We start from the raw sequence: 21,776 nt of genomic DNA on the forward strand, positions 1-21,776 counted from the left end.
GGTTTTTAGAAATTCTAGAGTGGCCTGAGCAGTTTAGTACCTGAACCTAGCACATCTGTTGGTACAGTTTGCATTCTTTTGAGGTATCTGATCATTGCTTCTACCACTGTTCTGGACTGACTCTCTTGTATTTTAAAAACCTTTAAAAATGACCAGGATACTTTCATATCAAGTGTTCAGCATAGAAACCACTGAAGTACTGTTTCCGAGTTTAGTGAAATCTTCAAGTCCATTCCTTAAATTTTCTTGGGCTTCCAGCTTAGCCTGTCTTCTAATCTTGCTCGTTCTCCTCTACCTCCTGTCTTGTGGTGTAACAGAAATGTCCACCATTTTCTGCTGATACTCAGCTGTGTAAAACTGTGTGCTGGGTAGGCAGATTCCTGTTAAGTAATGGCTCACTTGACAAGTCAAGTGGTTTCCTGACTCTGCCTGTGTTAAGAGGTACACAGAACTGCATTTCAGTGTTCAGCTGCTTTTAATGCTGCTTCCTTGTTGGAGCTCCAAGATCACTAGCCAAACTTGAGAAGTTAGACAGCCTCCATTTGCTTAACATTCCTAGAGCGCTCTTCTGCGGCCGGGTAACCGTATGCAACAGGAAAGTGAGTCACATGGAGAAATACTTCAGGAAGAATGGGCAATTACTTTTTACTAATTGAGGTTTATAAAGGTTCTGTTTATGCCAGTCCAGATATTGCCTGCCTTGGCTAAGAAGTTTTTTATAACTCTAATGAAATGAGTTTAACACTCGGGACAGCTGCTTATTACAGTGGAATTTGCATGTCCAGTAAGGACTGTGTAGTGTTCATGCAGGCCAGGGTGGATCTTAAAGAACAGGGCTACTCTAAATCTCTTAAAATTTGCAGATAGCAGCTGAGAGAGTTATATAGTGGCAAGAAAATACGTTAACTTAAAGCAACCACTGAAGCTCCCAAATCATTTGAATGAATTATGGGCATAGTTAGCCAGTGACTAATTTATCAACTTTGCAACTACTAACACTATAATCAATCTAGCTTTGTTTTTTGTTGATAAAGAACTATCTGAATTTGGACAGTTTGGTCTCTGCTCTTATAAAGGTCCCTACAACTAGAAAGTTTCCTAGAAATGTGTCATCTTGATTTTCTGAAACTGGTCGTAAGTTGCTAGCTTTCTTTTAAATTCTCTGGATGTTCATATATGTTCATATGAAGGGAAAAAAAAATCTTAAAAAGGTGGTGATGGTTTTTTAGGATACAGTAGCAATTTTCTGAATAACAAGGTTGCAAACCACACATTTTCATAGGACTTATTAAGGTGTGCAACCAGTGTCCTCTTTCCAAAATGCTTCCCTTGTTCCTTTACCATAGTATGAATGCCTTTAATGTATTTATCCTTACAGTAACTCTCAGACAGGAAAATGCTTTTGTTTCCACTTTATTGCTGGGATTTTGACATACAGATGTTTAGGTGTCCGCTGAAATTCACAAAAGGAAGCCTGTGGTGAAGAGGAGAGTGAAAGCCTGGTCTCTGGAGTCTGGTGATAGTTCCTTGTTCCTTTTTTTTTTTTTTCCCCCTAGCTGGTCTTCCTGCACACAGTAGAATATTCATTTAATACTTTAAGTTACCAACATTTGATTTCCCACCCAATAGTGTTTTTTTCTTTTAGAAGTCTAGTGACTATATGGGCACAAAGAACCAGTATATCTAGTTTTCCTCAATAATGAGACTTTTTCATGTCTGGTGTGCATGTGAGAGAGTTTGGGTTTTTGCTTACTTGCATAAGCTGGGATGTAATGGAATCCCAGAGCTCTGGGGTATTTATATATGGGCTGTGGAAACTATGCCCTGAAGCTCTACGCAGTCCTGTAGGTGCAGCATGGACATGTGGAAGACACTTGATAAGCCTTCATGGAAATAGTAAATTCTATAGATTAAGCCCTCAGTACCTCAGCATAATTTACCAGGGTTTGTTTTTCTTTCTGGATTTACAGAGATATGAAAAATGCTGTAATTGGAAACAACAAACAAAAAGCCAACTTGATTGTTTTGGGAGCAGTTCCAAGGTATGTCCTTTGCTACTCTCCTTTTCACTGATTCACAACAGGTCTGGAATAATGATCCTTAGATCACAGGCACTTTTTTGTTTTAACTTTGATTGTAGTTGACTGCATACTTTCTTTAATGTAACTGAGAGAGACTTGAAATATCTGTTAAACTCATGTATTACAGAACAGGCTGTTGAGTAATGCTTTTAATTTAGAATTTCACAGAATTCTCTAAAGGAGTCTTGGTGATTTTTATTAAACTTTATCAGCTCAGGAATGAAATCTAATTTCTGACATTGATGACATTAATGATGGATGAAAGTGGTTGTATCTTAATCCTGTCCTTCAGCTGATTGCCTGGTGAGTTCACAAGTGAAAATGTGTAAGGTTATGTTAAAAATATAATTCAAAAAATATGAAAAAACATCTGAGATAATTTGCTTGTCTTCTCCACCTGCTTCAGAGGATTAAAAACCATTGATCATACTTCATTGCTGAATTACTGCTTCAGCTGATGTTAACATTTTCTGGATCCTGATTCCACTAGTACGAATTTAACAGGTAACTTCAGCTACTGGATTGCTCACTACAGCTTTCATTTCGCCCCTCTTCTCCAGCTTTCTTTCAGCCACAACTTGCAGCAATGGAGATGGAAAACATTGAGCACTGCATTACTTGTGCTAGCAGTATGGGACCCACCTATGATCCTTGTGCTTAAATAGCAACCAGGTCCCAGACTGTCCTGCTTGAGAAAGCTTCTTCTGGCTTGTCAAAAAATGCATTTTATTTGCAGGGAATATCTTCTCATTTACAGACTGAGTTTGTGTCAAGGCTAGCCATTTAAATTCTCTAGGGTTTAACTGTGGGAAAACCCTCTCTACAAAACCTGCTGAATTATCTTCTGTTTTGACCAAATATAAACAGGTGAAAAGAAGATTTCACATGAGACGAAAAGATCGAAGTGGACCTTTGTTGAAGATTATGCAAAGTTTAAGGAATTTTTTTCAGGCCTTAGGGGTTTCTTGCGACTATCATTGATTCTTGTGGTTCCCATTTTAAAAGCAACAGAAGATCTCCAACTTCCAAATCTAGAATCTGCCTGTTCTTACATTTTGTAGGACTTTGTGTTCCTTCAGTTACCCTGCTTTCTGCTGTTACTTGTTCTGTGCCCAGTAATGAAAATCCAAAAATTTATTTTTCTGTTTTTAATGCCTTCTGTCTGTCCAAGTAAATTATATGGTTAATCTATAAGTGCAAATAAATGACTGGGCTTGGAAAATCTTAAAAGGTAAACTATCATGCTTGTCCTTGCTTTAGATTTCCTGTCGTTTGAGGATAACTTGTACTAACATCAAGGCTTTTCAGACTAGAGGTGTAGATGAAGGTAAATTGGCTGGGTTATTGTGAGAAAAGATGATTCTCATTGGCTAAAGCTTAAGTGTCATCATCTACCCCCAAGTGCCTTCCTGAAACTTTTAGAATTTCCTCAAGGTGTTGCAGACAGACTTAAATAGATTATGGACCATTTGGATTAGAGAACTCCTCCTGTTGTTCTCTCTAACAAGGTGCTGGGAATTCATTGGCTTTTTTGACATCCCTTCTAATTTGTGGAGTGGCCACTGAAGCCATTAGAGTACAGGAACCTTTGGAATTCCAATCTGAAAGTCAAAGTTTTCCCTCAATAAGGAGTAAGCAAGCTAGCATTCTTTGTTTTAAGTCTCCTCTGCAAAGTTAACGAGGAGAACAGTTTTCTTTTCACAGAGTGAGATTGCAGTCTCCCAAGGGAAGTTGATTCTTTTCTGTAATGGCATGGGGATTGTTAGAATTCTTCTGCTGCTGCTTTGTCCTGTGGTTCAACTTCTTGTTTACTCATTTCTTGCTTCTCTCTCCTTCCCCAAGTATTCTTCCAGCAAGCTTTCAAGAAGAGACCCTTTAGACCCAAAGAACCCCTTCAGATTTCTGTCACTTAGTGGAGAAGAAAACAGTATGTTCATATGTTAGAACAGACTCATATGAGGTTTGGAAACAAGTCTAGGAAGTGTCTTCTGTTTGAAATTGGGCCAATTAATACTGGTAGGTATGAAGTATCCCTATTATTTTAAAATACTAGACTGCTGCTTGGTCGGAAAGAAATGCAAAGTCCTTTGAAGATCTCCATACAGGAGAAAATGCTGGGGAAGAATGACTGAATCACTGTCATTTCTAGGCCAGTGGCCTCCTGAGTCCATGAGCTGACTGCTTAGTGGTGTCATCTTTAGAAAGGGAGTTATATCTGTACTTTAAATTAAATTTTTTTTGTCCCTTTGAAGTTCAGTCTGACCTATGGTCACTTCTTGACCACTTGTTCTGAAGAGGGTGCTAAGAAAAACAAAGTTGATTGAAGAAATCTTGCAGAATTGCCATGTCTGGACTTAAGAACTAAGAAATGTTAAGAACTGTACAGATGTGTACACAAATATGGTCCTAGATATTAACATAAATGTAGACAGCCTGTATGTGGTTTTTGTTTCTTAAGAAATGATTTTCTGTATCTCTTCCTCTCTACAGAAGGAGAGTTATTCCTTAACATTGTCATGAAATGCTGGCCTCAGGCACCTCTGTCAGGACTGCAGAGATTTTAAGTTTTTGAAACTGTTAATTTTTTAGTAGCAGTCTCAGAAAATAAAATTTCTAAAGTTGAAGAGAAGAATTTCTAAGTTGAAGAATATTGCAGGGTTGCCAGTTCTGATGAATCATACAAACCCAGGTTTCAATACAGTAATAAAAATATGAAGAACTGCACCTTTGGGGGATTTCTAGGTTCACCACACACACTTTCCTATGTGGAAAAGGGAGCAGCCAGTTACTTTCATGGCATGGAAGAGGGAGAAGAAACCATGGACGATCTTCCCCTTTTATGGAAAGGAGATGGCAACTCCTTCCCATCTAATTTGTCTGTGTGACACCATTTGTTAAAGAGAGAATAAAACTTGAACCCTTCCTAAGCATGAGGGGATGAAGCATGCCTGCAGTTGCTCCTGCAGACACGTGAAGAAAGTTTTCTAGTTTGAGGCCTAGAGAAAGAGCAACTCTAGAAATGTTAGTGCAGTGACAGATATGAAGCTGGCAACATTATTATTTTTTGTGTTTTGGGTGGTAAACTGGACTTTGATACGCCAGGTAACCTGTCTTAATATGTGTGATAGGATCTTTGTTTCTAACAGGAATGAACGGTGTTCAGAAATGAAGCTGGGAGGAACAAAAAAAAGGCATAAATAATTTCAGTTCAAAAAAACCTATGCCAATTTTGAGTATCAGATTTGGATGTTCTAACTTTTTTTCCTAGACTTTAAATACTTACCAGTAAAGGGATCAAAGTCATCTTTTAGGATAGCGAAATTGCATTTTACAGAAGGCTAGGAATTTAAGTTTTCCTTGGTCAGTTGATATTTTGGGTAACAAAAACATTTGTTGTGGTTTAACCCCATCCAACAGCTAAGCACCACACAGCCGCTTGCTCACTCCCACCCGGTGGGATGGGGAGAGAATCAGAAGAGTAAAAGTGAGAAAACTGTGGGCTGAGATAAAGACAGTTTAAGTAAAGCAAAAGCAAGCAAGCAAAGCAAAACAAAGAATTCATTCTCTACTTCCCATTGGCAGACAGGCGTTCAGCCATCTCCAGGAAAGCAGGGCTCCATCATGTGTAAAGGTTACTTGGGAAGACAAATGCCATCACTACAGACGTCCCCTCCTTCCTTCCTTCTTTCCCCTTTTTTATGGGCTGAGCATGATGTCATATGGTATGGAATATCCCTTTAGTCAGTTTGGGTCAGCTGTCCTGGCTGCGTCGCCTCCCAGCTTCTTGTTGCACCCCCAGCCTACTTGCTGGTGGGGTGGTGTGAGAAGCAGAAAAAGCCTTGACTCTGTGTAAGCACTGCTCAGCAGTCAGTAAAACATCCCTCTAGTATCAATGCTGTTTTCAGCACAAATCCACAACATAGCCCCATACTAGCTACTATGAAGAAAATTAACTGTACCCTGGCCAAAACCAGCACAACGTTTTGAAACTGGAAACTAATATTTCTGAAGAAGAGTTGGTTTGATTGTTCTAACAAAGCCATAGGTCTGTTGGTAATCATTGTGTGAATTGTTTTGGCACAAGATGTTTCTTAACTGCAGAAGAAAGTGTGCTGTGTGTGTCTTCTCCAGAAGAGAGACCTGGTGTGCTTAGTGATGCACAAAATAATTATGATCTTCTTAGCTTGTTACATCTTTTTTAAAGTAGGTTCTGGCAAGATCTGTGTCCAAAGCCAGAAAATACGCAGATCTACTCAAGTTCCAATCTCCAGTTTGCCTTCCAGTGTTGGGTACCTTTTCAACTTGGTCTGCTTCAGTGGGAAACCATTTGGATACATAGCACAAACATGAGATGAAGTTGTTTGGGGTTTTTTTGCAGGTGGGGGGGTATTTCTTAGAGAAGGGTTGCTGAATATGCAACATGCTAGCACCTTGTTGTCCTGATGCTACCATCCATTTTAAACATAATCTGATGAGGTGATGACTTAGGTTCAAATGGGCATTTGAGCTTCATGCCTGTGTTTTGAACTTTTTTCTTTATTTTTGCTTGGCGTCTTTCTTCTCTGAAATTGGTATTTCTGGAGTAATCTTGGCCCTAATCCCTCAGTGCTCGGTAGCAACTCCTTTCTTGCCTTCCTTTGTCTGAAAACTTTTGTTGGTAGAAATGCAGCTTCTGTGGCTTCCATCTCTTCTTTCTGTTGCCTTGGGATTAAGACTTTGTTACATTAATGAAATGCCTTTGGTGGCTCTGACCCAGGCAGTGTATGTAGAGGTGCAGGTGAAAAGCCAAGTCTCTTCTTCTGATGGAGGGTTATCTCACAAAACCACCCCTCTATACTTCTGATCATATCCTACCACTGCTTCTTGTGTTGGTGTTTGTGACTGCACAGAAAACTGCTTCAGCTCAATAATCACAGAAAAAACTAACTTTCACACAAACCCAAATATTGTTCTGTTGAATTTAAAAAAAAATGGACAGATGATAGGAGAGAGCAAGACTGCCCCACACTAGTAGAGAAACATACGTACATCTGCACCTTGCAGTCATGAAAGGCTGCTGGTGGTGACAGTGTGATGAATCTCCACCAATAGAAGTATTGGGGAAAAAAAAAAAAGCAAGACAGTAACTTCAAAAGATTTAATGATTGATGATCCTGCTTTGGAGCAAGGTCAGTGACTAGAGGATCCGTCAAGATTCCTTGCAGCTCTGGTTCTGTGATCCTCAGTTCCCACCTAACTGACCTGCTGACTGCAGAAGTTGTAAGGTGTTCAGATCAACTTGTGCTGCATGACCACTGCTGCTGGTGTTAATAAGAAGTGTAGTAGTTATCAATTATGCACATCTTTTGAAACATTCATGGTCTCTGGCATGTTACCAGCTTGCTTGCAAGAACTCAGTACATTTGGACATAGTATTACTAGGTTTGTCATGCACATTAATGAGGTGTTTTGTCCAAACTTCTTGGGCATCCTTATGAGGGCAAGGCACAGTTGATTCCTGTTGTTTCCCAATGCCTTGTTCTGTTTTTGGCTCCACTTTGCATTGGGGTTTTCTGTGTCATGTACTCCATAGGGTACATTGGATACACTCCATCTGTGGCCAAACCTAGTAGTTTGCGCGCTTAGGTGAAGGAGCTTCATCTGCAATGCTGGTATTTTTAAAGGCTTCCTTTGCTCTAGAGTGGTGAAAGAGGTGGAGAGCAGAGGCCCTAATAAGCCTTCTGTGGTTGTCCTTGCTTTTTTCTTCAAAGCAAGTCAGGAGTCGGGGCCTGTTCACATAATTATATGTCTCTCTATGAGGAATAACCCTCACTATGAGGGGTTATGTATAACTGGAATAAAGTATTATTCTAATCCAGCTATGAAGTACATGTGAGTCAAGGCAAATATTTGCAGGCAGCAGAATTGTATTAGAGCTGTTTTTGTTTAAAAGCTGTGCAAACTTATGTCTCTGAAGTGCCTTTTCTAGTAGCAAAAAGGAAGTTAATATAAGCTGTACTTCTGATGACACCTTTTAAATTGTGTGTTTTTATTAGAATTTTAAGTTTTAGGTTTAAAAACATCATGTAAAAGGTAGCCTTATGATATCGTATCTGATCGTAAGGAGCTCTAAGAGTCAAATCTGTAAAAAAAGTATTCAAAAACATATTCTTGACATCCTCTTTCATGTGCAGATACTGAATTGTTGGGCAGCGATATCAAATGGAGTGGGAATATAGTGTAGCCATTTTGTATACAGTGGAGAATTTAAAAAAGCAGGTGAATGGGAAGTCAAAACATAGCTTAATTTTTCTTTTAAGGTCACTTAGCATCCTTAGACAAAAACATTTTAAAATTGGTTTGTCTAAATGAACTGTAGTTTTTGAGATGGTGGTCATAGGTTGTCTGATTCACTGATGTTTTAACAATGGAAAAAGTACTGCCACACAGGAATTTCTGGAAAACTTTATACTAAGTTTGCATGCTGGTGGTTTATAAAGGAATGAACTGTTGTTCACCGATGAACTTATTCATAAGACATCAGTCTTGAGCAAAGTGGTAAGATGGTTGAAGCGAGACTGGATGAAGATGTTGCTTTATATAATGCCTATTAACACATTTCTTGTAAAACAAAAAGTTTGTAACATCTCAAAACCAGACTTTGATGAAGGCAACTGACCTAGTTCTGTAAAATATTTGAGCCTGTGTCACATTTTAAAATAATACTAAACTGAATCAATGTAATTCACTATGTTAGTTAAAAAGCTTTGAGTGTTGTAGTGTAAATTTACCTCTGTTGGGCTTCAGGGGTTGTGTGTTGATCCCACATATTCCAGTATAAATGGCTGCAGAGAAAGGATGTATGTATCTTTTGCTAAATGGCGGGTGGAGTAGTCTTGGGGCAGGGAGGGAAGAATAAATTTAGCTTATACAGACTGCAGATTTGACAGTGCTAATGCACTTGGATGTGAGCTTTTTTTATCTAGTAACAAAAAGGAGAGGCCATACTGTAGCAACTTCTGTATCCTTCAGGTTACTCTAGAAATGTGTGCATGTGAACAACTTTAGAGAGCTGGTAGCACCTTGGGGTAAGAACTAGGAAGAAGGTTAGCAGAGTGTTATATGCTGAATGAAAGTATTCATGTTATAAAAAGGTGAATCAGATGTTACATGCTGAATGAAAGTATTCATGTTATGAAAAGGTGAATCAGGCTGCACTGGCTCAATGTAGAGTAGCAAGAGTTATTTTCAAATGAAACTGGTCATTACAGAGAAAGGTGAGGAAAAACTTGATCGTAGTCCTTATTTACTCTTACATGAAAAATGGTGTGGTTTGTTTTTTTTTTTTAATTCAGACCTCTTACAGCTCAGTAGATATTATAATGCTCCAAGATGGGATTTAGTTAAGTGAACAAAAATCAGATTGGATGCAAGTTATGTGATGTATATAGAGCAAATCATAGAATATTAATGTAGGTGAAGATGTCTAAGCATTAGAATAAAATAGTAGACCTGTAAGCTGAGACTCCTTATTTTGTTCCTAAAGGAAAAGCTTTCTTTGCAACTTACTCCCCACTGCTTGAAGTAGAAAGTTTTTTTTTTTTTCTCTGTAATGCACATGTCAGTGGAGTGTTTGTGTTATTGTCTCCTTTACAGACATTTAAGTAGCTGGAACATTTCCAGTAGTTCAAAGCTGAGTCCTATCAGCACATTTCTTGAATTGGCTTTTTTAAAAAACTGACAGGTACTATTTGCTTTGTATGAAATTGTTCAGAAGCAGTTATCTTTGTAGGTTGTTTTTAGCTTGGTAGTAGAGTTAGCCCAGGCCCCTTGGATCCATCTTCCAGAGATTTTGAATTAACTTGTTGCTTCCAGAAGTGAGACTGTGACATCTCAGTTTAGGATACATTTCTTTGACTAACAGTCATAAAAATTGCTCATATTTTTGAGTTCTCCTGTGTAAGAATCCATAGCTGTTTAATTTGTCACTTCAGATATTTTACAGAAATTATTCTCTGTACTTTTAAAATGATACTTAGTTCTCACTTTGGAAAACTCCGTGGCCAGTGATTGCTTCCTGTTATGCTGTTTGAAAAGTAGAGCTTAAAATACATTAAAAGGAGCAGTTTTTAAAAAATTTGTATGTTGTCCTATCTTGTTTGATCTATTCTCATACTTTAAGTCAATTCACAGTTTGGGATTGATGCTCACTGGGACTTCCATGTGTTCAGAGGTCAACCTCTACACATGCATTAACTTTTTATTCAATATTCTGTAAGCCAACAGTAAATAATATGCCTCAATAGTACCTTAATCTGTATGTTCATCACATAAGTTTCCATGGTATAGTTTTCAAGCTGCCTTGCAATGGACTGGAAGACAAGCAGCTTCCAAGGCAGAGTAAGAAATCATGATCATTCCAGCAAATAGTGCATTCACCTGTTTTATAAGGGGACTAATAATAAATATTCAGATAATCACGATTGAATTAAAGCTCTTATTTATTCCTATACTTTTGATAAAAGGTATCTTAAGATTCACGGTACTATAACTCAAACTGTTAGCCTGAGCTCTTTTTCCATATGCCTGCTTATGGGGCTTGATGAAGTGCTGAAAATGTTCTTTTACTAACATCTGAGTTTCATGTCCTTCCCAGGTATTTTAAGAATGTCATAGATTTTTGTGACAACTTGTAAGTAGGATGGAATGTCAAAGATTTCTGTTATTTTTATGTAGCTGTGAGGTCCGTGTTCAGACTGGATTAATGAAGTCTAAATCATGCAAGTCTGTCTTATAGTGCACAACTCTGATGCACCACACCCATCTCAGCCTTCAAAAGAAAGGAAAATCTGAACTGTTTATCTTCCTTGCTAAGCCACTGTAGTTACCATTTGTTCAGCAGCTACTTTCCTTGAAAGTTTTCTACTTCATCTAGAATTGCGTGGTTTTCCTAGATGAATCTCTATCAGCTGTTCAAAATAAATCATGTCTCCAGCTGACCTTATTTTTGGTTTCAAGGCATAGTTGTTCATGGAGTTCATTGAAGAATCTGTCTGGATGGATTTACTGTCCTACCTCATTTAGATATGATTGCCTGGATACCATTACTAACACCTGAGAAAGAGGCTCTAATCAGTTAATTGCTCTTAGAAGTGCAGGGACAAATGGAATAAATTGTATTCTATATAAACGTTAGAGAAAAATATCTTAGAGAAGCCTTCTCGAACTTAAACTTTCATCTTCACTAATTATAAAGCTTAGTTAAGGATTTCTATTTTAAACACATAGAAAGACTATAGATTATAGTCAGCGTGTTTCATTTTCACTCTTTAACATAGCTGTAACACCTGTTCCAGGTGCAGAGTGTTAATGGGAAAGAAAATAGCAATTATTTTCTTTGGAAGAGAACAACCTTCAGAATTTAGGGTAGTTCTGGATTTTGTAAAAATCCCCTTTTTAAAAAAAAAAAAACAAACAAACCTGTTTTAGGATATGACACTGAGGTGCTGGAGCATGTCCAAAGGAGAGCAGTAAAGCTGGTGAAGGGTCTAGAGCACAGGTCTTATGAGGAGCGGCTGAAGTTGGGATTGTTTAGCCTGGAGAAAAGGAGGCTCAGGGGAGACCTTATCGCTCTCTACAACTACCTGAAAGGAGGCTGTAGCAAGGTGGGGGTCAATCTCTTCTCCCAGGTAACAAGGATGAGAGGAAATAGCCTCAAGTTGCACCAGGTTTAGATTGGATATTAGGAAAAATTCCTTCATGGCAAGGGTAGTCAAGCATTGGAACAGGCTGCCCAGGGAAGTGGTTGAGTCCCCATCCTTGGAGGTATTTAAAAGACATGCAGATGTGGCACTTGGGGATGTGGTTTAGTGGTGGACTTGGCAGCGCTAGGTTAACAGTTGGACTTGATGATCTTAAAGGTCTTTTCCAACCTAAATGATTCTATGACTGAACATTTCTGGATACAAGGAACAGATTATTTATTGAAGTCGTTAATAATCAGACGAGGCTGTTGGTATGATCTCTACAGGGAAGATGCATCTCAGAGCAGATTTTCAGGACTGCAAAGTGAAAACGGAAGGAAATACTCTTGCATTTCTAAATTGACATCTAGGTTATTGAAAGCTATTTAAAAAAAAAAAGTGATGGTTACTGACATTGTTTTAATTAGTAATTAGATCTGTATTTACCAACGCTTATATCAGAGGAGTCTCCTAGTATTCCCCAGACAACCCTATGTCTGAAAAGCTTGTTGAATGGTTTGCTAAGCTTGTTAGAAAACAATCACTGAAAGGATTGGTTTAGTCTTGATTCTTGTTTTGGGGGGGATTTCTTGGTTGGGGATGGGGCTTGGGGATCTTAAATCATCTAATTTAAGAATAGGTATTTTTCTGTAGCAGTACTCCTTCAGATATTCTAAAATGAAGCTTAGCTTATCTCTGAAGTTAGTAGTGGTCAGTAATAGTGTGTAAATGAGGCCTTTCTCCCAGGAAGGGGACAGATGCTAACGGCCAGTTGTCTTTGACCCAGCACTCTGAAAGGTATTTCCCTGCTTAGTCCATAAAAACCAACCTAACTTAAAGCATGCTGCCAAAACACTTGTCTTGGGGTATGGTTGACAATTTAGGGAATATGGAGCCTTTTATTTCCACTTGGAAGCTGTTTTATGTTGCTTGATGGCATGTTTGTTTTGTACATGCTGAGTCAGTTTTATGTTCCTGCATCATAAATAGCTCTGCTTACTGTCGTGTAGGTATGGGTGAGCCTGGGTATGTCCTTACAGATACTGTCACTGAAGGGTTCTAACACACGTTTGAAGGAGCAGACTGAGAAAGCATAGTGAAAACAGTAGGAATGAAGTGCCTTAAGTCTTACTAAAATTACTATATCATACAAAATTACTGTATCATTTGTCCCTGCCCATGGCAGGGGGGGTGGCCTAGATGATCTTTAAAGGTCCCTTCCAACCCACACCATTCCATGATTCCATGATATACTGTATCATTTAAAATAATTGTAAAAAGTAACTTCTAATAAACTCCTTATACCTGAAGCTAGATTGTTTTGGTAGCAGACTTAAAATTTTTTTATTCTTTACTCCTTGTGCAGAGATGAAAGATTGTATGTATGTTGTTGCTGATTTCTGTTCTTGACTGGTTTGGGTGGTTGTCAGTATGTTTTCTAAATTGCCAACTCTTTAAAGTCAAATCTTTCAGCTTGCTTTTTAAATACCAGGGGAAAAAAAAAGTTTTAAATTTTGCTGTGAAATAAAGTGATACAGCTTATAGAAGATACATAACTGTTTCTAGCAGTGGAGTTACAAATAGAGCATGTTGAAAACTCAGCTCCACTGAGCCATGTGAGCCAAAGTGCCTAAGGACCATTAGGTGGTCACTGTAAGAAATGAGAAGAATTATACAAATTAAGGGATAATGTATATGCAATACCAAGTGGATGTAAATTAGTCAGGAATAAATTTATACAAGAAATTAGAAGAGGTTTCTAAACATCAGGAATAAATGGTTTTTCAGGTAAAACAGATAAGCAGGGACAAAAAACCTGGATACCTTTGTCTGATAAGTTTGTGGAGGAAGTGGATTAAAGAAAACAGCAATGATTCTGGAAATCTGTGCCATTCTGAATTTATGCAAGTCCAAAGGAAGTTGAAAGGAGAAAAGATATCTGTGCTTTTGGAGTTGCTTGCATCTAACACATTAATTTTGTGCCACATTTCAACTGTTTTGTGTTCAGGAAGAAATTATATTTAATCTCCTTTGTATGTGTTCGTGTTTTGGAGATTTTTTCTACCATGAGATTAGCTACATCTCAAAAAGGGTAAGCGTGTGCTTTGGGTGATACTAGCATAGCTCCACTTTCTGGCAGTGTTTAGAGCAAAGCAGATTCCTAGCAGATTTGCAATCAGAACATTTTTCATCCAAATAAATTGTGAGGGAATACTGGGGGATTATTTTGCTGATTTTCTCCATGAGCTTGGTAAATTACCTGCTGCCTAGGATAATCTGAATTTTATGTAATGAATGTGCTGCTTATGAGTATTGAAGAGACCTTTGATCTCATAGCTTTCTTCCAGTGACATGCCGTAGTTAACGTCTGTTGGCATTTTACTTTATGTTTCAAATGTAGCGGATTCTAAGAAGCAATTCCTGCCTTATGTAAGTGGGAAACGTTTGGAGTGTGTGTTAAAGGTGCTCTTCTGTGTTACTGTCTGTTGTGGGGCTGCTTGCTCTTGGTGGCCTTTTCCAGTCCCATGTACATAAATTGCATTTAGCTACTGTGTTTCTGGTTATTTTTTTCCCTTGCCTTTGATTTAGGTAGTCAGCTTTTGGGGCATTTTGTTCAGGGATCTGTTTACCTGAGTAACTACTTCTGTCCCCTTCCACAGTGGGGTAGGTGCTGGCTTTTGGGTCCTTTTTGCTCCTAGAGAAGGCTTCAGTATAGTGCCTGGCTTTAGGAGAGACCTTTTCAAACTAGACAGAGTAGTGTGTTACTAAATGTAGAATATTTCTATCTTAGTTCGGTGAATCTAGAAAAGTGACTGTGTATGTTGCATATACAGAGAGAATTGTATCTCAGTGTCCAAGTCATGTTACCTGTTATACTTTTGCTTAGACTTGTATGTAATGTGGGAGCCCTTAGTTAAACAGTTTTCATCGTAAGCTTATAAACCATGTGAATCTTGAAGTAATTATCTTTTGTGCTGATGTGAGGTAGGAATGCAGTTGCTATCTGGGCTCTTTGTATGACTCAAATTTAGACTGAAAGTGTTTGGTGACATCTGTGATTCAGGTGCTACTGATGTAATCTAAAATATGTTCAAAGGGGCTCCTAGTTATCTTGATACTGTATAAAGAATCCAAATTGATTGAGACCAAAGGTATGCATTTGGCAAGATGTGTTTTAGGCTGGAAGTGATCCTATTTAGCTACAATTCAACTGCCTTCCTGCACATAAAACTTTTCTGGGCTTTCTTTATGTTCATATATGATAATTTCTCAGTTTTCAAAACTCAAATTACTCCCAGCCCCCATGCTTGTGCTTGACGATGGAAATATTTTGGAACCGTGACCCAGAAGAAATCACTGCCAAAGATAACAACCGTCACGATGGTGGTGATCACGTCCCTAGGTGTTAGGGGAGATGCATGAGGTTCCCTTTCCCATTAATGTCAAACTGCAGACTTGTTTCCTTTAATTGAAATTGAGGATATTCCTGGTATCCTGAAAGATCTCATCCCGGATATCAGTATTGTGACACTACATTTATAGAGAAAACAGTGTGGTATCTTTCTACTTCATAACAGCAAGTAAAACCTGTGCAGGAACACACAGTATAAAAGGGTTCTTATGAATAAAGTGTCATCTTACTCTTTTGTTCAGTCTTCATGTTTCTATTAAGGACTTCATCTTCTTTACATAGCAGGATTCAGGTTTTTTTTTTTTTTTTAACTAGACTTAAAAATTCTCTTGTGTCTGAATTTTCCTCTAAAAATAACTCTATTTCCAGGTTGCTGTATTTACTTCAGCAAGAAACCTCCAGCACAGAACTGAGAACAGAATGTGCAGTGGTCCTCGGAAGCCTTGCAATGGGTACAGAGAATAATGTCAAATCCCTACTAGACTGCCATATTATCCCAGCCTTATTGCAAGGTACTTTTCCCTTAATGGATCTATGTTATTAAATGTTCCTGAAGTACTCAAATAAGCGAAGACGATGAAACTGAATAATAGTTTTTTGTCTATATTCATAGGATTACTGTTGCCAGATTTGAAGTTTATTGAAGCTTGCCTGCGATGTCTCCGTACCATTTTCATCAGTCCTGTAACTCCAGAGGATCTACTATACACAGTAAGTTGTAAGCAGATCATTATGTCCTTTTAAAACCTATAGAGTTGGTGGGAGTGAAAGGTCTTGTTGTCTGCAGTAGTAATGAGGACTTGTTCGACCAACAGTGTTAGCACCTACATTTAAGGCATCTGGCTCACCTAACATTTATAGCAATATTTGATATGAGATGATCGACAAGGTAGCACACTGATAAAGAAAAAACCTAAAATTTTCAGGCTTGTGTGCAATCCTAAGGAGTAAAAGTGTCTCTAAATGGTATTTACAGATACCATTATCACACCTATATTGGCAAAAATTAGTTTCTGAAACTTAAAATTTTATCCCATACTGTCCTCCCAATCCAGATTGTGAGGGTGCTTGCTTAGTTTTTGCACTTCATGTGGAAGACATTCACCTCCAAAATTTCTCTGCTTTTAGCTAATATACAGGTAATTTACATGTAACTGATAGGAGGATAGAAAATGTCCTCCACCATTGCTCCAAGCTGAACTCAAGATTATAGCGTGTGAGCAGTAAGGCTATTGGTGCTGACCTTGTTAAGGTGGGCAAAGCCACTGATGTGCAGCCCTGTCTGAAGGCAGTGCTGTCTCTTGGCAGCTTAGACACAAAAGGCCTTATGCAAACTCAGTCACTGTCTCTTACTTGGAAGGAGGGGAAAGAAGGGCTTGCACTCTTCCTTCCTCCTTTGTCCCAGTGCAAGGGATGAGGCAAGCTGTGGCATGAAAACAGTACTGTACCAGCAATCTCTTTCTGCTAGGAAAAGGGTAGTATGGCACCAGTCTGCTGTCTGGACGTCACTGGGCAGGTCCAACTTCTGAGGGTAACTGGGAGTCCACAGTGCTAACCACTCTGGTCCCACCACTCTGCGCTGACTGTGGCTTGCTGAGGAAGAATTAATGCTTGTAGAGAAGGGCACAGCTGGCCTCTGATTTCATACTTTCTCTGTGGTTTGGGTGTCTCTGTCATTACTAGAGACAATTTCTATGTCTTAATAGTCCTTAACAGATTTTCTGCATGATTTTTGTCTAGTTGTTATGCAGTGCTGTAATGATGTCTGTTTTGTTCTCTATTCCTTTTCTAATGATTTCTTACATTTTCATTCCAGAAATAGGTACGCAAACTTGTTTTCTGTGGACTCAATTTCACCATACACCTATTCTGAATTTCATCTTCTAGTTAGTCCATATCATGAAGTCTTTCTGCAGCTCTTCACAGCTTAGCCTTGTATTTAGAATGCATAGATAATCAGCCAGTCCTCCACTGTTCACTGCCTTTTTTCCAGTTATTTTTTGATTGTTCAGCAAGGAGACCCCCAATGCAGATTGTATGTGTGACCACTGAAGGCACCTCTCCTGAGTGATCTGAGAGTTTCCTCTTTGTGTCTCTGTTCCTTCCTTTGACTCCACTTCATGCTCCCAGATTCCTCCAAGTCAGCCTCTAAGAGTTCATAATTACAGGGGCATCTGCTTCCTGCTCTCAGCATCCAAAGTCAGGGCTTAAGATGATTGTCTCCATTAACAATCCATACCTCTTCCTGGGGATCAGTGCCTAATACAGACTATTAATTGCTCCCTATTTGGAGGAGAGATTTGATATATTGAAGGGAGAGGAAGTAGAAGAGTATATACAGAAATGTGGAAGAACCAGTATTAGCATATGAATTACCACTAACATTGTGAGAACAATAAGCCTAAGCTACTGGATTTTCTGTTTCATCCTTTGCTTTCTGTGCTGCACAACAGTGACATTAGAACTCTGCTACCCTATTTCTTATTCAGGCAAATGTGATGTCCCTTAATTAACCATAGGTACAGGAAACGATCATCTGGTGAAGGTGCCCTTATTCTTCAGTTTCAACTGTAATACCCATTTTCCAATCTCCCATTCCAGTTGGACACCAGAAGTTAAATATTGTATGACTGTGCTTAAGGTCCTATTTCTGCAAATCAGGTCCTTTTGGCTTCTCTTATGGGAATACCCAAACCCGTGCTTTGAAAATTAATGAATGCAGATCCTTTGAAAAGAAGAGATGTTTTTCCTATCTCTTGGAAGGTATAGCCACAACCTGCACTGCTGCAAGCTGTGTTTCACAAGGTAGCAGTTGAGAAGTTGTCTTTGCAATTAAAGAGGTAATTACGGGCCTAATCAACACTTTATGGCAGACACTCTGCTTTTCCAACATTGAGAATAATAGGAAGAACTTAAAAGTTCTCATTTAGTCACCCTGCTGCCTCTTTGTTTCTGATCACAACAGCTTCAGGGAGACTTGTCACCATTTCCATATAGCTTCAAATCTTGAATGAATGAAAGGGCTTATTCAGCAGCCCCTTGAGTTCTGCCTTTGTCAGGTCCTATTTTGAAAGATAAGAGACTAGGTTTGTCAATGGCTTTTCATTCTTGTCCAGCAGTTCTGGAGAAGGCTTCTGAAAAGTTGGTTCCTGAGTGGTATCTAAGATAGAAACTTATCCCAGCATTTCTTTCTAGTTTGACTGCATGGAAGATGCTGTCTCTCAAATGTTGGACAGGACTATTTCCAAGACAAGATATGACTTAGCTCAATGTCTCCAAGGATGTTACAGTCACTCTAGAGGTTTCAGAGGACCTCTCAGTTAAGATCCAGGATACACAAATGCTTTAAAGAGAGCTGCTTAAAATATTTCTTTCTACTTGTAATAGGTTTGGGAGAGAATAAACATAAAATCTCATTTAAAAAACTAAAACCATGTCATCCACAGTATCCTGAATATTTCTCCCAGCAGAAATGCTAGGGGTCAGAAACTCTATCTTCCTCTTGAACTCTTCCTTATAGACGAGAGCTTGAAGGATAAACTGCTGGCAGCTTTGAGCAATTACGTTCAGTTCCAATGACAAAATAGTTCTTCAGAAGTGGAAACATTTGGGCTGCTCCCTGTAGGAACTTAGGACCTGTACTGAGAAAATGTGAAGACCCATCCATATGTGTGTTGAGCTGAATGAATACTGAGCTCTCAGGAAGGCCAGGCTTTTTAGTGTCCGATAATGAGATCTTACAGCAAGTTTGCTGCAGAACAGTAAGCTGTATCCAGACCTGCTGTGCCAGGTAGATACATCTTGTGGAGACTTCCTTCACTGGAAGGGTGCAGGCTTTGGTGCTGAGACCAATTTAGTGACCGTCCTGCAAATGGAAATGAGGAATGACATGGAGTCCCAGGGTGAGAGATCTGTTGAGATGCAGATATATGTGCAGAATTTTTTTTTTTTTTAAATCGTAAGATTATATTTGGAGGTGTTTGAACTAGCCAGCTCAATGTAGCTAGCTGTGTTTTGGCTTGCTGAATAGATTCAAAGCGCCAAGTCAAATCCAGTGTGACTGATAGCCTGTTGCTTCAGCTCTTGCTATTCTATTTAAAACAAAAAGAATGGATTCAGTGGCAGATAACCTTTCCAGCCCATGAAGGCATTCTGCATGTTTCCTTACAGATGTTCTCAGCTGTGATCCCATTTTCCTTTGTCAGTGGGACCCAGATACAATTTTATTGAGAAATTGCTATCTATGGCTACTATGCTGGCCTTGAAGGAAGAGGCAGGTAGCAGGTACGTTCTCTGCTGTGAATGAGTCTGTCCTTACATGAAGCTTGGAGAATGAAGGCACTGCAGCAGGATGAGTTTCTCCCTGCTGTTGAGACAATGAGGAATGAAGTTTCAGAAATCTCACTTTTTCTGGCTGAAATGAGCTAGTAATGTTAAGTAGAAAGGCATTCCTCCTTACTGTTCAGGTTTGAGATGGAAAACCTAATGTCACCTGGTGATTGACCAGGCTTAATGAAGGAGGGGAGGAACAATTGAGAGGACAAGGCTAGCAGGACAGAGCAGGATATGTTACACTGGTTAATAACCAGGTATTTAATGAGCAATGAAACAACACTGCAAAGTGTACATGTGTTCCACCGTGGCTCAGTGATACAGTTACTAAAGGAAGAATGTAGGTCATCTTCTAATGCTCCTTTCTTTCCTCCTAACTGTTTGTGATGGCTGAGCCCATGCAGCAAGGCTAAATGTTCTCAAATCTGAACTGTTTCCTAAAAATGAGAAGTGTAAAATGATGAATTCTAGCTTAGAGAGCTTGAATTTAAGTTATTTGGATGAATATAAGAATTTCAGTTCTTTGACTTGGAAAAAAGAATAATAAACCTCTGTTACAAAGAAATGTTTTAAGACTAAATCTTGCAAATTTTCTTTCAATGTTAAAAAGGAATATGAAGAAAGTAGGTAGGTATTGGCATCCAAGCAGGTAAATGCAACTCTGTTAATTCTCACTTTCTGAATTCTGTTTGGATGGGCAGTAATTTTGTTACAAGAGATGTGATGTATAGATATTTGTCATAAGTTGCCTGGAACTAGTCTTCGTTAGCAGACAACGTTTTAATGGATTTGTGAATCTCATTGTTTCAACTGTAAATTATGAGTGTAGACTAAGTGTCGCTTACTAGGGTTGCTAGAAATATCCTTTGTTACTTAGATGTTAATATGAAAAAAAGTGGAATTATGTAGCCTTATACTAACACATAATTACTATTCGCATTCAGTTGGAAGTCAGTAATGTCCGCACATCTTTTTACTCTTTCTAGATTCTTTTCTGATAAACATACCAAAATTATTACACAAGTTGGATATATTTTAGCAGAATCAAGGGGCAAAATTAACTTAATTTTCTCACAAGCATTAAGGAAGCGCTCTTGCAATTTTCGAAGAGTTTTAATCTTGTCATACCCACAACAGTTCTGATTTGATGGAATAAAATGAGAAAGTGTATAAAAGATATCTCCAAATAATCGTTTCTCAGACATACCCTTTTATAGTCCAGAATATCTCTATATAGATGTAACTGTATATATAATACAGTTCTTTATGTATTGGTAGAGTTTCAGGGAACCCTTACTCTGTTGATTGCAAGGATTCATTAACATATATATATATACAGCGTCACTGCTGGGGTCATGGTGACACCAGAAATGCCATGTCAGAATGTTTGGTATCGGAACAGCCCAGTCTCATAAGTGCTAAATTAAAATGTTTTTCATCATCCGATATGAACACCTTCCTATCCAGAAATTTACCATTGGGCCATGGTGCCACACTGGTCAGTAAAATGTTGTTTTATGCAAATCACTGTGTGCCATTCTATTCCCATTTCTATAACTCTATAGTAGAGCTTCCAAACAGTTAGAGGCTCAATTGCTGTCCACTTATGTTTTTACCAAAACTCTCCAATCTATCAAACTGCAGCCAAAAGTACTCGTGATCAATACAGTTGAAGTTTTAGGTGAAACTGAGCTATTGCATGGTGATGTCGCTGGCTAGGATGTGAAATAAAAGTTTGTTAGTTCCTTCCCTGGTGTTAGATACAGGTAGATAGATGTTAAGCATTCATCTGTGTTGAATAAAAGAGTTTAACTGAATAATTCTTCTATTCAGAGATTAAAGCAATATATTTTTATTCATAGTTTGGGAGGTAAAAACAAGGATATGGGAAGATACGTTCTAGTAGAATCTGTTGAAAGATAGCATCAGAAATCTTCTTCACTTCTGTAGCTTCAGGTTGATTTCCAGTGGCTCCTGATACAAAGCTTGCCTTCTTGCATTTTTTTACAGATTTCAAGTGCTTTCTTAGTTAATGAAGAATAATCTAAATGTTATTCTTTTGTATTTTCACTGAAATCTGATTTTCATAAGCAGTTCCACCAGTTCAAATTTAAAAATAAAACAAGGTGCAAAACCTTTCTACCAGCTTGAGGGAAGGAGGGAAAGTCCTGTAGCCCTTTATAGGACCACTTCAGAGTTGGCAGCATTATTCAGGATCCAGATGTGCGT

The 21,776-nt window shown here is 38.5% G+C and overlaps 1 protein-coding gene across 8 annotated transcripts in view; it reads left to right on the forward strand.

Annotated features, from left to right (window-relative positions):
• ARMC8 (armadillo repeat containing 8) overlaps window positions 1–21,776 on the forward strand; it is a 77,215-nt gene that overhangs the window by 14,205 nt on the left and 41,234 nt on the right. For 7 of the 8 annotated variants that reach the window (XR_012831336.1, XM_075717100.1, XM_075717101.1 and 4 more), the window contains 3 exons: window positions 1,971–2,042; window positions 15,585–15,727; window positions 15,829–15,926. Coding sequence is in view for 7 of the 8 variants with exons in the window: in XM_075717100.1 (XP_075573215.1) it covers window positions 1,971–2,042; window positions 15,585–15,727; window positions 15,829–15,926 (313 nt within the window). In the remaining variant the exon portion in view is untranslated. The remainder of the gene's footprint in view (window positions 1–1,970; window positions 2,043–15,584; window positions 15,728–15,828; window positions 15,927–21,776) is intronic. The other variant, XM_075717102.1, reaches the window with a different exon arrangement.

The sequence above is a fragment of the Pelecanus crispus genome, chromosome 9 (genome assembly GCF_030463565.1).
Source record: "Pelecanus crispus isolate bPelCri1 chromosome 9, bPelCri1.pri, whole genome shotgun sequence".
In the NCBI taxonomy this organism is placed as follows: Eukaryota; Metazoa; Chordata; class Aves; order Pelecaniformes; family Pelecanidae; genus Pelecanus; species Pelecanus crispus.